Source organism: Dunckerocampus dactyliophorus, chromosome 6 (assembly GCF_027744805.1).
Source record: "Dunckerocampus dactyliophorus isolate RoL2022-P2 chromosome 6, RoL_Ddac_1.1, whole genome shotgun sequence".
NCBI lineage: Eukaryota > Metazoa > Chordata > Actinopteri > Syngnathiformes > Syngnathidae > Dunckerocampus > Dunckerocampus dactyliophorus.
The window spans coordinates 29,163,191-29,180,385 of NC_072824.1; the positions used below are offsets into that span (position 1 = coordinate 29,163,191).

General features: G+C 44.5%; 2 protein-coding genes and 1 long non-coding RNA gene across 5 annotated transcripts in view; 2 read left to right on the forward strand and 1 right to left on the reverse strand.

Moving 5' to 3' along the window:
* myh11a (myosin, heavy chain 11a, smooth muscle) overlaps window positions 1-8,962 on the forward strand; it is a 36,317-nt gene extending 27,355 nt beyond the window's left edge. For both annotated transcript variants that reach the window (XM_054777917.1, XM_054777918.1), the window contains 12 exons: window positions 4-156; window positions 235-483; window positions 571-783; window positions 857-1,069; window positions 1,163-1,324; window positions 2,246-2,374; window positions 2,447-2,535; window positions 3,426-3,549; window positions 3,620-3,828; window positions 3,908-4,016; window positions 4,114-4,286; window positions 5,564-8,962. In XM_054777917.1, the coding sequence (XP_054633892.1) occupies window positions 4-156; window positions 235-483; window positions 571-783; window positions 857-1,069; window positions 1,163-1,324; window positions 2,246-2,374; window positions 2,447-2,535; window positions 3,426-3,549; window positions 3,620-3,828; window positions 3,908-4,016; window positions 4,114-4,286; window positions 5,564-5,693 (1,953 nt within the window). In that variant the 3' untranslated portion in view covers window positions 5,694-8,962. The remainder of the gene's footprint in view (window positions 1-3; window positions 157-234; window positions 484-570; window positions 784-856; window positions 1,070-1,162; window positions 1,325-2,245; window positions 2,375-2,446; window positions 2,536-3,425; window positions 3,550-3,619; window positions 3,829-3,907; window positions 4,017-4,113; window positions 4,287-5,563) is intronic.
* On the reverse strand, window positions 7,956-17,099 carry LOC129182161 (nuclear distribution protein nudE homolog 1-like). 2 transcript variants are annotated; one of them, XM_054777921.1, is made up of 9 exons: window positions 16,934-17,099; window positions 16,490-16,606; window positions 16,149-16,302; window positions 14,688-14,836; window positions 14,481-14,617; window positions 13,300-13,476; window positions 13,146-13,231; window positions 12,903-13,060; window positions 7,959-10,850 (listed from the first exon to the last, which is right to left on the reverse strand). In XM_054777921.1, the coding sequence occupies exons 2-9, from the start codon at window positions 16,573-16,575 to the stop codon at window positions 10,757-10,759; spliced, it is 1,041 nt and encodes a 346-aa protein (XP_054633896.1). In that variant the 5' UTR covers window positions 16,576-16,606; window positions 16,934-17,099; the 3' UTR covers window positions 7,959-10,756. The 2 variants fall into 2 exon arrangements, with proteins under 2 accessions (XP_054633897.1, XP_054633896.1); XM_054777922.1 differs by lacking the exon at window positions 16,934-17,099 and having other exon boundaries at window positions 7,956-10,850; window positions 16,149-16,297.
* LOC129182162 (uncharacterized) lies at window positions 10,793-12,342 on the forward strand. The gene is made up of 2 exons (XR_008570577.1): window positions 10,793-11,667; window positions 12,135-12,342. It is a non-coding gene; the product is annotated as an uncharacterized LOC129182162 (long non-coding RNA).
* Window positions 17,100-17,195: the final 96 nt, after the last annotated feature.

Below are 17,195 nucleotides of genomic sequence, written 5' to 3' on the forward strand. Positions count from 1 at the left end.
CAGGAGCTGCTGGCTGAGGAGACACGCCAGAAGCTGCAGTTCTCTACGAAGCTCCGGCAGGCTGAGGATGACAAGAACAGCCTGCAGGAGCAGCTTGAGGAGGAGATGGAAGCCAAGAGGAACGTGGAGAGACACGTGTCTACCCTCAACATCCAGGTCTGAGACGGGTTTAAAGTGTGTTTTAAAAATGTTGCGTCCGATTTGTTAAAACAAGAAATAAAATCACTTCCACAGCTATCAGATGCTAAGAAAAAGCTTGAAGAAATGTCAGGGAACATCGAGCTGCTGGAAGAAAGCAAGAAACGTCTGCAGAGAGATTTGGAGGCAGCCAACACCCAGTTTGAGGAGAAGGCCTCCGCCTACGACAAACTGGAGAAGACCAAAAATCGTCTGCAACAGGAGCTGGAGGACACACTGATGGACCTTGACAACCAGAGGCAGAATGTTTCAAACCTTGAGAAAAAGCAGAAGAAGTTTGATCAGGTATTGTGAAGTTATTTTTCTTGCCATGGCTTCTTTATGGTTGGTACGACAGCGACATGTTTTCACCTGTGCTTGTTTGGCCTCCAGATGCTAGCTGAGGAGAAGAGTATCTCCAGTAAATACGCAGAGGAGAGGGATAAGGCTGAGGCTGAGGCCAGAGAGAAGGAGACCAAGGCTTTGTCCCTAGCGAGGGCTATGGAGGAGGCCCAGGATGCCAGAGAGGAGCTGGAGAGAGCCAACAAAGCCCTGAGGATGGAGATGGAGGATCTGATCAGCTCAAAGGATGATGTTGGAAAGAATGTGTGTTGTAAATTCTGCTTGATTCAGAGTGCCTCTGAATGCATCATCACAACGGTTATTCATTTCATGCCAGGTCCATGAGCTGGAGAAGTCCAAGCGAGGTCTGGAGGCCCAGGTGGAGGAGATGAAGACTCAGCTGGAGGAACTGGAGGACGAGCTGCAGGCGGCTGAGGATGCCAAACTGCGCCTGGAGGTCAACATGCAGGCTCTGAAAGCCCAGTTTGAGCGGGATCTCCAAGGTCGCGATGAGATGGGAGAAGAAAAGAAGAGACAGCTTGTCAAGCAGGTGAAGGAAAACATCGGGCTCCCTTCTCACCGATCCCAGAAAGCCTCTCCGGTTATTATCAGTGATCTAATAGCTTGTGCACACTGATTGCAGGTCCGAGAGTTAGAGACAGAGCTGGAGGATGAACGCAAGCAGAGGGCCTCTGCAGCAGCAGCCAAGAAGAAATTGGAGACTGACATGAAAGACCTGGAGGGCCAGATTGAGACCGCCAATAAGGGACGGGATGAGGCCATCAAGCAGCTCCGAAAGATCCAAGTGAGACTACATTTGTTGACGCATCGGGGTTCGAATTTATGTTAGCTCAGGCCTTTCTTGGGGAGCGTGGAGGTTCTCTGGATGCTCTGATTTCCTCCTAGATCAGGGGTCGGCAGCCCGCGGCTCTTCAGCCTCCTTGTTGCGGCTCCTTTGGCCAAGCATGGTTGTTTTTTTTTTTTTTTTGGGGGGGGGGGGGGGGGGGGGGGGGGTTTAAACCGAAGTAAGGGACGTGCATTTTTGAAAACAACGTGAAATGTACGACTCACCGCAAGTCTGTGAATGCATCTAGACTGTGTTCTGACTGCTGATTGGATGAGTAAGGGAGGGGGAGGTAGGCAGTGAGTCTCACTGCACGGGAGACATGAAATGGTGAGGGAGTTTTGAGTTGAGACAGAAGTACGTCACTGCGCAGGAACGAGAGCATAGCAAGATGTTTTATAACGCCAAGCGCGCCGTAGCCATGTGCTCGGAGCTTGTAGGAGAGGTAGATAGTGGGATCTCGTGTTCTTTCACTTTTACGTCTCCAAATACCAGAAGAATCTCCCAACAACGTCAGGAAAAGTCCCTACGTTTGTCCCAAGTCGCTTTTGAGAACGTAAATCACCGAGAGGGTTTGGAGAGTCGCCAGAGAAGTTGGCAACACAGGCCTGCACATGAGATGGGAAGCCATTCACAGATGGACGAGAATGCATGAAAGAATCGTCCATCAAAATAAGGAGGCAAGATGACTCATTTGATGGTAAAGGTCGCCGACCCCTGTCCTAGATTAAAAAGGCATGTACAGTACGTTGAGTTGATTGACGTCTCCAAATAGCCTGTAAATGTGACGTAAGTCATCCATACATAGGATGTATGGATAAATGGTCCCAAGACTCATCTTCTTGGAACACTAATGCTCTTGGTCTGATCAACCTTTGCCAGGCCCAAATGAAAGACTTCCAGAGGGAGCTCGAAGATGCCCGTGCTGCCCGTGAGGAGGTGCTGACTACGGCGAAAGAGAGTGAGAAGAAAGCCAAGGGCCTGGAGGCTGAGCTCATGCAGCTGCAGGAGGTAACGCGAGTGATTTGCGGCAGCGCCAATAAATAATAAAGTCGGAACTTACGTTTTACGTCACGTTTGTAGGAATTGGCTGCAGCTGAAAGGGCACGGAAGCAAGCAGAGGCCGAACGGGACGAGCTGTCGGACGAGCTGGCAAGCAACTCTTCTGGAAAGTCAGTCATGCTGCTGCTTCCTACGTATTTGGAAACATTTGGGATTATCATCATCAAATCTGATTTGTTAGATTTTGTCCGTAGCCTACTAATATTCAACATCTTTTTTGTTTTTTAAAAGCAGAGCTGAAAGAAATCCCGACAAATAAACAGATCTCATTTGCCACGTTTTTAACCTCGAAGAAAAAGGCTAAAACGCTCAGATAAACACATCAAGTGTTCGATCCGTGCACGTGTGGGTTTCTCCGGCGTCCTCCCACATTCCAAAAACATGCATGTTAGCTTAAATGGCAACTGCAAATTGTCCATAGGTGTGAATGTGAGCGTGAATGCTTGTTTGTCTATATGTGCCCTGCGATTGGCTGGCGACCAGTCTACGGTGTGAACCGCCTCTCCCCCGAGGTCAGCTGGGATGGGCTCCATCATACCAGCCACTGAAGAAATTACAATCCAAGTTCGTCTCGTGGAGCGTATCTGCTTTACTTTCACGCAGTGTAGACGAGGTCCTGATGTAGTCCCATTCACAGCCCTGAGTGACGTGGAGGATCCAGGCACTTGCAAGGAGAAGCCCTAAATCTCTCAAAATAGCGTCTTTTATACATTTTCAATTCTTTATTTGCACAAATTAGACGGATTTTGTATCAAAATACATTATTTATATAAAAAACAAAGACATTATTTGTAAGAATGTATGCTCAGCAGCAGCCGTGGGCACCCACCCTGTAGCCTGAATGGTGCGATCTTGATCACATGACATTATTTTATGATTTGACAGCGAGAGAGTCGAATCAGACTCCTCAAATATTCAAGACACCCCCAGTAAAAATACTGATGATCATGAGCAATCATTTGGACGTGCAGCATCATTTCCCGTGCTTCTTGATTTGTAGGTCTGCCTTGGCAGATGAGAAGCGTCGTCTGGAAGCTAAGATCTCCCAGCTGGAGGAAGAGCTGGAAGAAGAGCAGAGCAACATGGAGATCCTCAACGACCGGCTGAGGAAAAGCACACAGCAGGTTGCCGTAGCGGCGAGATCCCGTCGCGCCCTCACCTAAGCGTCAGTTAACAGGTGCCTTCTCTCCACAGGTGGATCAGCTCAACGGCGAGCTGCAGACTGAGCGCACTGCCTCCCAGAAGAACGAGAGTGCCCGGCAGCAGATGGAGCGCCAGAACAAGGAGCTGAAGGCCAAGCTCAGTGAAATGGAGAACCAGGTCAGGTCCAAGTTCAAGTCCTCCATCACCGCTTTGGAGGCCAAAGTGGCCCAGCTGGAGGAGCAGCTGGAGCAGGAGAACAGGTCAGAGCCAGGCAACACTCACGGATCCATCCAGACCAAGACTGCCAAGCCCTTACAGGATGATGTCTTTTTTCCACAGGGAGAAGCAGGCTACCGCCAAGAGCGTTCGCCAGAAAGACAAGAAGCTCAAAGACCTGGTGATGCAGGTGGAGGACGAAAGGAAACAGGCAGAACAGTACAAAGACCAGGCAGGCTCGCTCATCCTCAAGCAATTGTGGAACCACTTGCAGCAGCAAAAGCGGAGACTGTTTGACTTGACTCCGCCCTTGATCCATTTCACCACAGGCGGAGAAGGCCAACACGCGCATGAAGCAGCTGAAGAGGCAGCTGGAGGAGTCGGAGGAGGAGTCTCAGCGAGCTACAGCCGCCCGCAGGAAGCTCCAGCGTGAGCTGGATGAAGCCACCGAGGCCAACGACGCCATGAGTCGCGAGGTCAACTCTCTCAAGAGCAAACTCAGGTGAGTCGGATGAAGAAAGCGTGAAAAGGGTCAAGACTGTGTTATTAGAAGTGTCTTTGGGAGGCAGACCTTATGAAATAAGGTACAGTTGGCCCTCGTTTATTGCGATTAATTGGTTCCGGACCCGACCGCGATAAGTGAATTTCTGCAAAGTAGGATTCAATATTAATAAATATTTATTTTAATATTTTCATAGAGCATAAAAAAACCTGTTTATGACCTTCTGAAAACCTTTTTTAACATTATTAGAGCTCTGTAGACATGAATTAACACCCGATAGCCACCTTTATACTCGCATTACCTAATATAGTACACATAATAAGTGATCATAAGACATGAGTCACATGTTAGCGGTGGAGTAGCGCGAACGTAACGTGAGTCCACCGCATGGCATTAAAAAAGCAAAAAAAAAAGATGGACGTCAGCCTATCATCCATCCTCACTACAATGTTAGTCGCTTGATGATATGCAGGGCAGCAGGCTGACAGACATCTGGCATGACGTACATCTGTAAAATAATGGACTCTGTATTTGGGCTGTCACGAGATCCCGCGAGATCAAAACGTGACAAGATTTCTCTATGGAGTTAAAAATCATGCCCCTCCTCCACCCGGGTTCTCCTGCACTCCGGAGCAGCACCCTGGCTAAAACGTCCACCGATACTCCATGGAGAAGTGTTTGCTACGGAGCTCAGACTCTGCCAAATGATGAAGGACACATACAAGAATGTACTCATGCAGACTGATTTGGCCTAAAGACACACACAGTGGTGTGAAAAAGTGTTTGCCCCCTTCCCGATTTCTTATTTTTTTGCACGTTTGTCACACTTAAATGTTTCAGATCTTCAAACAAATTAATCAATGACAACACAACTGAACACAAAATGCAGTTATTAAATGAAACTTTTTATTATTAAGGGAGAAAAACAATCCAAACCTAAATGGCCGGTGGAAAAGTGATTGGGACCCCCCCCCCTCGTAAAACAAGTTAATTGAGATCTATCAGTGTGGTAAAAGTTATAAAGCCATTTCTAAAGCTTTGGTACTCCAGCAAACCACAGTGAGAGCCATTATCCACAAATGGCCAAAACATGGAACAGCAGTGAATCTCCTCAGGAGTGGCCGGCCAACCAAAATGACGCCAAGAGCGCAGCGTCGACTCATCCGAGAGGTCACAAAAGACCCCACAAAAACATCCAAAGAACTGCAGGCCTCACTTGCCTCTGTTTTCCAAGTATACACTACTCTCACTGTCTTCTTGCATCTGTGTCTCCGAAGGCGGGGAAATGAGCCCTCTTTCGGCAGCACGCCTCGGCGTATCGGCGGAGGCCGGAGGGCGGTCGAGGATGCATCCGAGGAGGAGGCAGACTCCCAAAGTGACTTCAATGGAACCAAGTCTGCAGACTGAGAGACGAGATGAAATCTAATCGACTAACCAGAGTCTTATTTGCACCTCCCCAGTTCCACGCCACATGAAAATATACACTGCCCGGCCAAGGAAAAGTCACACACTGTTTTGTTGGGCCGCCTTTAGCTTCCACGTGGCGTCATACAGCATCATAAGAAACGCAGCTTTGTAAATCCTGACAGTTACGAGATACTGGTGAGTGAACGTGATGCCCCTTATGCCGTCAAACTCTACTCTGTTCCTTCGGTCGTTAGCTTGCAACATTTTTGGGCACACAATGTTGTTGAAGGTTGACGCGACCAACCCAAACAAGCCCAGATCTTAACACGGCACCAACAGGCAAGCTATTCAATCAAATACGGCATTTGTTTTCGGCCATGGACCTTAGGTGTCATGTCAAAAGATGAATAAATATAGCTTTTTTTTTTTTTTGCTACATCTACAAATGTCCTGGCTCACGTGTCAGTTTTAAAACCCAAACTTGCTCTAGAACAGGGGTGGGCAAACTTTTTGACTCGCGGGCCACGCTGGGTTAAAAAATGTGGCCATCTGTATCGATGGTCATGAAACAGAACGACCTACTTGCTCACGGTGCAACAAAGCGACAACACAACACATCCACAGCAAGGTAAAGCATCGCATAAATCAACTACTGCTATTACGTGGGTGATAAATGGCAACTAAGCGCTGAACGTGACATAACTTCAAACTGTTACTTTGTCACCACCTCCTCAATCAGGGAAAAATGCATTAAAGACGGAAAAATGCTGGGAGAAAGGGTACCACAAGCTACCCTGCATGTCTTGCGGCGGGAATATATGGGTGTTTTTTGGCATGGGTACATACATTGTGCGTACATATTTATTTTCATGCCCACATGGTGCAGTGGTACTTTGTGCGTTGTGTGTGTTGTTTGGGTCGCTTTTTCGTACAAGCTGCAGATTGCATCGCACTATTTTGGCAACTCAAGCGTTCCCCAATAGCCCTGCGAGTCATGTCAAAGGTTTTAAAAAATATATTAAAAAAAGAGTTTGGAAATGCCCGGTGGCCTAGATTAAGACGCTTGACGGCCGCAGTTTTCCCACCCCCGCTCTAGAACGTTTGTGCTCATTTGACCACGTGCACTTTCCATGCTCGCCAGTATTTATGCACCCTGGCACGTTACAGTTCATAGCTTTTAAGGCATCCACCAGCTATTAAGAGAATTTTCGGGAGTGTGTATCAGTTTCAGATTCAGGTGAATAACTTTTTAGATGCTGGCCTCACGGCTTGGTGAAATGCACATTTTTTCAGAAGCACAACACAACACAGCTAGAGCAGTGGTTCTCAACTGGTGTGGCTGCGGGACCCGCGGAAAACTTTCAGCTCCTACTTCTTACGTATCTTATATTTAAAGGGCCCTTTTGCAACAATTACATGGAAGCATAGGGAGCGCAAACCTTCCAACATGTTGCAAGCATTATATCCCGCCTTCCTCCTGCTCAGGAACAATAAGCTTTGAAATTATTTGAGCCAAAAGTGTGTTTACCGGTTTTCGGTCAGCAAGTGGTTTATCTGAGGAGTTGAATCAGAGCAACTGGCCTTGGGCCTGGATGACAGGATGAGAGCTTCTGATTAATGCAGTAGGTACAGTAATAGTAATAATAAGAGGTCCATTACTTCGGTAGACCACCCTTCTGCCTGGGTCAGCAGATCGAATTGGGCATGAAAACGTCAAACGTCATACTGTACCTGTAGTTTTTGTTATGGGCAGAATTCCCCCATACGACATGAGACGCCTTTGTGTCTTCTCCAGCTTGTATAAAGACCATGTAGCTGTGTGTCGGACAGACGGCACGTTAAACGGAGAGTTAGGATGTTTTGGCATGAAGTTGTATGACATCCCCATCAGCAGTGCTTGGTCCGGTGAGCATTGTTGCCACCTTTTCAGTAAGAAAAACACCTATTGGCTGTCCTGGACGTCTCTAGATGACATCAACGTCTAATTTGCATATGAAGCTGTAAAATGCGGTAGGAAAAAAGCATAACCTCGTAGAACAGACAAAAAAGTGAGTATAAACACCTTAATTGCCTTTAGAAGTACAAATAAACTTGCTTCTTGGTTTGTTAATTTAAAATTGTCCATTTCATCAAAATAAAATAACCTTAATATTTTGTGCCTCTCAGGTTCTCCCATCACACGTTGGCTATCGAGAATTGTTTTTAAATGAGCACAAATGAACAGAGAGTATCAGATTATGCTGTGTTTATTCCATAGCTCGCATTAACATGAGTCGGTGTAGTTCGTGAGTAGCACACTCTTGTGGTGAATATATGTAATAGCAATTCATTTGCACTTCACTCTTTACTTAAGTGGCCGCAACCATAGACAGATAGATGCCGCATCGAGTAGGTTTGTTCACTGCTGCGATACACGTCAACGTCGCGGACATATTGTAGGTGTCACGGCTGCGTTGTAAATTAATAGGAAACAGTGAGGCACCAAAACGATTCAGGTTTTCGGTGGTATTCAATTCCAAGCGCAGACTTGACACATCCAATATGGCGTCGACGTTAACGTACCGCTCGGCGGTCAATGCGATGTGTATGTCTATTGCCCCAGCAACTAGCGGAACTACGGTCTTTGTCCCAGCATGTGGACGCTTATGGCCATGTCCTACAACTTCATGTAAAAAAAAAAAATCACACTCCATGCCCTTCAAACCACTTTTGGGTCGCGACCCACCAGTCTGAATAAGAATGACTTAAAAAAAACCAACCAAGCTGTGTGATTTGCTGTTATTGACGCCATTTTGTGTTGCACCGAATGTAGTATTAATTACCGTGCCAACCCGCCAGCAGAGCCAAAATTGTACGTCAAGTGTGGATGGTATGTCACCTTGAAGTGTAAAAGTGGAACTACTATCAGCTACTCTTGTCTTGTCTTGCCTGTGACTGCTGTTAATGTTTTAGAGCAGTGTTTAATAGGTTGGAAATGTAGATTATTCTACACCCAGTCTGCTTTTTGTATCCTAACTACTAGTCAGCTATGGCATTTTTGTATGGTCACTGTTTTATACTTTTTGCCCATATATATATAAAAAGATTATTCATCAAGAGTTTTGGGTTACTCCATGAACAATTTGGAACTATTTGTTGACTAAAGCGTGCCCCTGTCATCACACTCCACTCTTCAATAATTGTATTACCGACGGATGTTTACGTTGCACACTTTCCTTCTACTAATTGTTGAACCACTTGCACAAAATAAAACATCAGTACCAAAAAAATGGTGGTTTTGCCCTTTTAATGATTCAGTGGAGGTCGGCGAGGGAGAAACACCGCAAACCAAGAGGGGTGTAGTACATCACACAAGCACTGACAGAGGCCATCACAGCACAGATGATCTTTGCTGCATAGCCGCCATAATTCACCTCTTAAAAAGGGAAAACGTTAAAAGCATTCATCTAATTCCCATTTTACAATCCCTCCGACCGGTTAAAAAAAAAAAGGCAGGAAATGGGTTAGCCAATGTACTCTTTTGAACCTGATGGGCTACATTATTGCTCCGCAGTACAAGACCCCGGTTACCACAACTATTACATTCAGTGGAGGGCGTGCGTTATGCACAAATTAAACCGTGAAAGAGCTAAGTAATCGTGTGGATGAAGGCAGCAATGGTTTAAAGGTAACCCCCCTCCCCAGCAGCACCATTTTTCAATATGAACCACATCAGATACATTAAAAAAATCATCTCTGCCACTTGATGATTAAAAATGTTGTGATTAATCCCGACATCTCTCAGCACAGTTCCAAGGATTAAAAAGAATCCTACCGTATTGGAAGGGGACAATGTTTTAATTAATTTTATTAATTTCCTTTATCGCAGCTTTGGTTTGCCACAGCACAGTGCGGTGGAACATCAGTTGGCGTGCTTTCCGGTTAACGTGGAAAATGAACGCCAGTGTTGCATCGGTTTTCGTACATTTTCCGGTGAGCGTACAGTGTGCTGCACGTGCTGTTGTGTTAGTAATACGCTGCATGAGTCCGACTGTGCTCTTAATGCGTTTTATACAAATGTCCCCGTTAGCATCTTTAGCTCAAAGTCGGCCGTCGATGATGATCATCAGTGGTTGACAGTAGTTTCAGTGGCAGATTACTATCACTGCCCTGCTCCGCTGATAGAATCATTCCTCCCACACGCCATGCGACTTGTCAACAATAGAGGGGAGGGGGAGCGGTAAAAATACACACAGGACTGGACTTGAGCATAAACATGCATATAAATGACAAATGAAAGGGATAAATGACCATTTAAGGTTACTTTCACCTTCACTGAAGACGTGACTGTTGCCAAAGACACGGCGTGGCAGCGAGATCAACACCTTCCTCTCCGACAACACTTTCCTGTTTTGTCATGAGTTGTTTCTCACCTTCTTTATCACAACGCCGGCACTGACTCACACGGCTGGATTCAAGAAATAACTCATGGGGAAACAGGAAGGAGGCGTTGCAGAGGAAGGTGCTGCCGCATCGCGTTTTTGGGGAAGAGTCAGGTCAAGAATCACATTTTCAATGAAGGTAAACGTAGCCTTAAATGTTCATTTATCCATTTCATTCATCATTTATATGTATTTCCAATGGTTTCCTGCATGTAAAACTATTAAAATGTGTTTTGTGTTAACATTTTGGGCTTTCTGGAACAGATTAATTGGATTTACATGATTTGTTATGGGGAAAAATTTATTTGATTAGCGTCCGTTTTGGACCTTCTGGAACGTATTAATGATGCTAACCGAGGTTCCACTGAATTTGAATGGGACCCTGAATGTGGGTCTGTAACGCTTGTTACATGGGACTTTTGTTTCTGGTCCATCTGGTCACAAATGACTCCGCTTTAAAGCTTGACGCGTACCTCCTCCGTTGCAATTCTATGCACTGCGTCCCATCTCGCAAGTCATGTGGTGTGTGGAGCAGAAAGACAGTGGGTTTTCAGCATGGGATAGACGACTCCGTTCCGAAAGTTGCGATGCCGTGAGGAGGTGCGTGGAGGGTTGGTGTGAGCGGATGCAGGCACATCTTCCTCAGAGCAGCATCTTGACTCCTCCCTGTGGCGACTGAGCCCCCTGGGAGATACCACGTGGGGGTGCTGGTCCAAATTCTAACCGCTTCACTAAACTGCAAGACAGGCACAAATAGAAAGTTGTGACACCTAAAACACAGGAAGTGAACAAACACGTTTAATGACAATGTGAATTACTGTGTAAACATCTGTGTGAGTGAGTGAGTGAGTGAGTGAGTGAGTGAGATAGATGTAAAAAAAAGTGTTTGCCCCCTTGTCACACACGCACACACTGATTCAGAGTTTTTACATCTCCCATTTTCCGGAAGCTCAGTTTTTAAGGACAAAAACGTATTTTTGCAGGCCAAAATGCATTAAAAAATGTGTTTTTTTTACAATGTCCATATTCGTGTGAACGCAGCCTCACAGCAGTCAATTATGCAAATTCGACCATGTCGTGACAACAGGCTCAAAGTGAAGCCCAATTGTACTGAAACTCCTTCAGTTTTGTCTTTGTACACCAGCGAAGCGTAAAAACAGTTCACTGTTTCCACCATGACGGTGTAAAAAGGTAAAGCAATTTTCGTGCTTTTATCTCCGTCATGCCAGCGTGATTAAGTCACGTCTTCTACACCACAAAATTGGCCAAGGATAAGAACATTTGAGAGTTAAATTGAATGATTCTCCAGGAATCGCTTACGTCACCAACGCAGAGGACGAGGAAGAAAGCGGATGTTTGAAGACGCGGGAAGACTGAAGGGGCTCGAGAAAGCGAAAGAGAAGTAAAACAAAACGTTAATAAATAAATAAATAACTTACATACCGCAACAGCAGCTACCTCCTGATTCGCCGTAACAACGAAATAAATCCCAGTGTGCAAGCAACCACCGGCTGCTGCTGTGGCTGGCGGCTGACGGATAAATGGACTCTGCGGTAAGTTTTCACTATTGCCACCCATCGTATTTTAAGCCGCCATGTTGTGGAGGTTGTGTGGAACAGTTACGTGTTTGATTGCGCCGATCGTGCCATGAATTCTATTGCGGAAATGTGTTTTTTCCTCATTTACTTGTTTGTTAATTTATATTTATTATTGCGTGACTAAGCGACTATTGGTGTCATTAGCTGAAGTTTTTGTTGCGTTACCATGATTTCGGCTGTTTTTTTTTTTTGTTTTTTTTTTTTTACAATTGTCTGTGTTTATATTACCTTTAGTGGTTGCTAAACTATGCTAAAGCATTAGAACATGCACTGTGTATAATCTGACTGAAATGCTTATTGAATCTACGGACAGAAATACGAAAGAATTGTGTCTTCATTGCCATATTGAACTGAAATGTGAGTTATTGTAGACTTTTGACAATATGAAATACTGACGTTTACATGTTTTCTGGCCTTTACAGGTGACGTTTTTTTGTTGTGTTTTTTTTGCACCGAAAACGAACTGGATTTCATTCCTTGGTAACGAAGTGGTGAGCTGGTAGGGCTGTTGTTTTCCCCTTCACTATCAATGGATTAAGGACCCCTGAACTGATTAATGAACTTTTACCACCCAGACTCAAGGACCTCCCAAACCCCATCAAAGTACTATTTTGTCTCTCCCCCCCCCCCCCCCCCCCCCCAAAAAAAAAAAAAAAAAACATATACCCATCAACTTAAGTAAAAGCTGTGATTTTCTGTTTATTAAATCATTTGGGTTTTTTTTTTTACTGGCTGTTTGTTATATGGTTATATTTTCTTCCACTTACCCCTTTTCCAAAACATTTATAATATTCCATTTCATTTCATTTCAACTTAATCTTTGTTTGCCTGCCTCATTCACACCAGTGAGACTCCCTGAAGAACCGTTTCTTCTGCGTGCAGTCAAATTAGTATCGTGTATATTAAAAAAAAAACAAAAAACGGTTGATTATTTAAAAAAATGTTAACAATTGGTCATTCACTATGTTGTGAAATGTTTTGTTTTTTCGTGTGAATTTCTCATTGCGCTTTAACCAAGCAAAAATGTTTTTTCCGATAAATCGGAAAAAAAAATGTTGGTAGATACTCGATTACTAAAATATTTGATAGCTGCAGCCCTAATCTCAGTGACTACTAGATTGTGATGTGCAAGGCTGCTAGTATTGCTGTTATTGTACTACGGTGCATATAGCTGCTATGATTTCCCTCACCTGTCGTACTGAGGAGGCGGGGGGCTTATGCTGCCAGCTTGGACTTCAGCACCTGCGTCTGGACCACATGGACTACCAGGGGCGGCGGGCAGTGCAGGCCGGCTAACTGACGTGTCGTACACAAAGTCTCGACACGAGGCCAGCTTGGACTCCAGATTCTGCCATGACATGACAGCAAGAATTAGCTTGCAAAAAATAAATAAATAAACAAACATTGATGCAAACATGACAGACAACCCTTACTCCGACTTTTCTCAGCAGCTCCCCGACTATGTTCAGTGCAGATATTCTAGCAGATGTTGTGAGTGGAGTTCCTGTTAGACCGTCACCTGACACAAAACATGATAATCATTCCTGCAGTCGTTCACACAAGAGTATGACGAGTACGTCCATTCACCTCGTCGGATGCTGGATGCAGGAGGTGTGGCAAAAGAGCAAAGCGGTTTGGAGGGGGTAACGGGGATAGTGGTGATACTGCTGGAGGGACACTGCGGGTCTGGTCGGTCTGAATCTTTGCCCAGGCTGCTGGATGGCCGCCTTTCTTTCTGACGTACAGCCAGCTCCTGACGAAGATCTGCATCACAAAGTGCACAGAAAATAATCAAAAGCTAAAGAGACTCTGAGGTCAGGCAATTCATAATTTGAACCGCAATCACACGTGCCGTCTTAACACTTCACAAGTGTGCTTTGCTGGTTGTGTGTGCGTGGTTTATTTTTGTGTGTATTGCCACCCCAAAAGGATAGCAGTGATGACAAAGAGGAAAAGTGTGACGGTTACCGCAAAACCTGAATAAAATCAATTACATGTTTGTCCTGGTGGCTTACGCAAGAAATGAACTGTACACTGCAAAGTATGCCTTAATGATTTGAGAAGAAAAATACACAACATTGCAAGTTTATTTGGGTTTTTTTTCCAACTACAAGTTATTTGTGGCAATGGGTTGCAGGGCGGAGGCTTTGACGACGTCATCGTCGAACCTGCATCATTGTCCATGGCGCATGTGCAGGTCATTTTCAAAAGTGAGCAAAAACACAGCAGCACCTGCTCGCTAAGTTGGCCAAATGATCATGGTGTGTTAACAGGCAGAGTCGACAAAATGCTATGAGAAACACTGGTATTGTAGTGACAGGATGCTATTCTGCTGGGTCACAGCTGTGGTTTATGGGCCCGGCAGTAGGGGCAGCTCCTAACAGTGAATCTTGTGGCCCACCAGGCTTAGAAGAAGTGTAGCTGGAACAGGTTGCTTGCTGTTTTGTGGTGTCGTTTGTCTACAGCACAGTCTACTAACGGCAATAAAAGGTGGTCGTTTGACTCCTCAATATTCGGACGGTGATGCAGCATCAACCCATAGCAGGCACTGCATTTGTTTTGCAACTTTTTGCACAGCTCTGGTATAATATTCTGACTCAAGTATGTACTCGGGGAGGGTAAAAGTGTACCGTTTATCAAGCATATGTAGCCAGCGACACTTTCTGAGCGCGCACCGTTTTGCACTGCTTTATTTATATTTGCCGACCAAACGCCTCAGTAAGCGTTTACAAAGTGACACAAGGTGTGATAACAGTGTGCATGTTTACCTCTGGCTTCATCTTTGAGTCTCTGAACAGACTCAAGCAGGTTCTCTTTCTCATCCAGCTCACTTTCAAGAAAAGCGTTCCTCTCAATGACCTGGTTCATCCTCTGCTCAAAGTCTTCCAGGGACATGATGGTCGCCCTGGAGAGTAACGGGGATGATTAAACGTTACACACACACACATACACACACACATACAGTATATACAAACCTTTTGGTCCTCTCGAGGTCATCATTGGACTGTTCCAGTTCTCTGATATATTTCTGCAGGTGATCTCGGACTGCTGTGGTCTCTGCTAGATTTTCCTCAAGGGTTGAAATGTGCTTAAAAGTATCCAAGTGTTGACTCTCAAATTTCTCCTGCAATCAGTGCACAAATCATTCAGATGACACATTTTTTTTTTGTTGACATTCTAGTTTCCATTACAGATTCTTTGCGGTGACATGCTCTAGTCAAAGCTTTTTGGGTTTACCGGTTTGTTTTTTAGCACAATCCTACAGTCATGATGTCCAATAACGTAACAATAACATTGAGCTTCCGTCCTGATTCGCTGTTGCTCCTCTGCGGCAAAGATTAAGTGGTGAACAAATATGCACACGGAAATGCACCTTTTCATCTTTTAATATTCAGATTGCGGATAAACTCAGCGGTATGATACGTGTATCGACAACTAAAGTTATGTGCTCCCTTGTAGCAGCGAGTTAAGGAGACAAAAAAAAAGTGAATTGTTTGACGGCTCTGCTCCGCGTCCTGAACTCCACTATAGAAATGTGTGTTTTCTACACTTGTTTGTGAAGCTATTATTTCATAGGAATTGGACAATGTGCTCATTCCTGAAACCTTTGTAATATGTTGCCTTGACAAACATCTTTTGCATAAAAATAATTTTCATTTCTTGTATATCTGTAATGTTTGATAGCAAATGCTAAGTGGAAGTAATACATGAACTATATGTACAACGAAGACTTGTAGCTATTTTGTTTGACATAATACTCGGGTTATGTACACAACTATTGAGGAATTATGTGTAATTATCTTGTGAATTTATTAAATTGTGAATACTGCGTACTACAGATACTACTAAAAAGAACTGTCCGACACATTATTAAAGGGGGCGTATCTTGGGGATTTTAAAATGATATTGGATGGTAGCGAGACACTATAGTAAGTTTTCTTAAGTTGTGTACAGGATAAATTTTATCCTTCTCCCCTTGGTCCGACATGCTCGGATTCCTCAGCCTCCTCCCCGACCACGCCTACTCTGTTGCAAAGTGCCATATAAATGAAACCAGGGATAAGTTAAAAACACACCAACCTCGTGAGATGGTCCTTGCACATCATGTACAACATTTGAAACCTACACATACAGTAAGTGTGAAACATTGCGAAATTTAGAAACTGGAAGACCATTGCGGAACCTTTGAGCAGTGGTTCAATTCTACCGTCATAATAGAGGAGCTTGGCGAAAAATTAATGCAACTCTGGACCTAAAAGTTGTGACATTGCAGAAGCTGGTGGAAACAATGCCACTGCCAATGCAAGTTGGAATCAAAGCTAAAGGCGGTCCAAAGAAATATTAGTGTGTGTTTTATGGCCAGAGTCAGTGTAGCTTACAGCATTTTATTGACCCAGGTCATTTCGGAATGACTGCACGTTTCAGACGACTCATACCTTAATGTTTTCCAGCTCCACTCGGAGTCGGTTGTTGTCTTGCAGCAGTTCCTTGTTCCGAGCCTCGCACTGCTTGAGTTCCGCTTCCAGCTCCGCTTCATAGTCTCGACTCATCTGCTGAAACTCATGCAGCTCCTCTTGAGCCTCATCTGCCCTAATGACAGCACAAAGTTTACACGCAAAAATGACGACTTGAATCCTCATGCTTCTTCATGGTAAGTGTGAAGATGGTGCATCAGCAATGACTAATCCATTCAAGACGACAACCAATGACAGCACTTTTGTAATAGGAAGTATGCATCAGTCACATATGTTGTAATACTGTTTTATTATTAGATTACCTCTGCTGGTGTCTGTTCGCCTGCTCCTTCCAGAAGCCCAACTCCTCTTCTAAAGACGCAAACTTGTGTGTCGTTGGCTCGACCATATCTCAGGATGCTTATAGCGATGGGGACAAACTAAAAGGTGCGACACAAAAAAATGCTGAACGATGTTTTTTTGTCATACAGCATCCAACCCATAAAGCCATGTCTGTTAGCAAACGTTAACATGCTAATTGAAATCAATGAATATCCATACTATTTCCCACATTAGACTATGTTTCGGAAATACAATAATCCTTTTTTTAAGGTAAAATCTGTGTATATTTGACTATAAAACATACGGGGTTTTTTGTTTTATATGTAAACGTTGTTGTGGCTTAGCAAACTTAGCCAGCTTAGCAATTAAACTAGACTGCCAGGCTATCCCAAGCCAGTTTGAACAGATGATTAAAATAGACTCACCTGTATAGAGCGAAGTTGTTAAAGCACATGAGGTGAATGTTTATATTCCTGTTAAGTGTTTGTTTAGGTTTGTTCATCGACAATGCGTGGTTTATAAAAAACGTACTTTGGCTCGCTCGCCTACAGCTCAAAACTCTACTAGACGACGGTAGCCAATCAATTACGAGTAAGGCTTGCATTCTGAGACGCTATTGGTCTAGATGGATGACGATAACTACATATTTCCCAATCATCTATTATGTAGCTAAAATAGGCGGGCCCT

Coding starts and splice junctions, on each gene's coding strand:
- LOC129182161 (XM_054777921.1), bottom strand. CDS start 16,575: ATGGTCGAGCCAACGACACACAAGTTTGCGTCTTTAGAAGAGGAGTTG. Junction 14,618..14,687: donor GACCTCGAGAGGACCAAAAG/GTTTGTATATAC, acceptor GTTACTCTCCAG/GGCGACCATCATGTCCCTGG. Junction 13,232..13,299: donor TGCATCCAGCATCCGACGAG/GTGAATGGACGT, acceptor GTTTTGTGTCAG/GTGACGGTCTAACAGGAACT.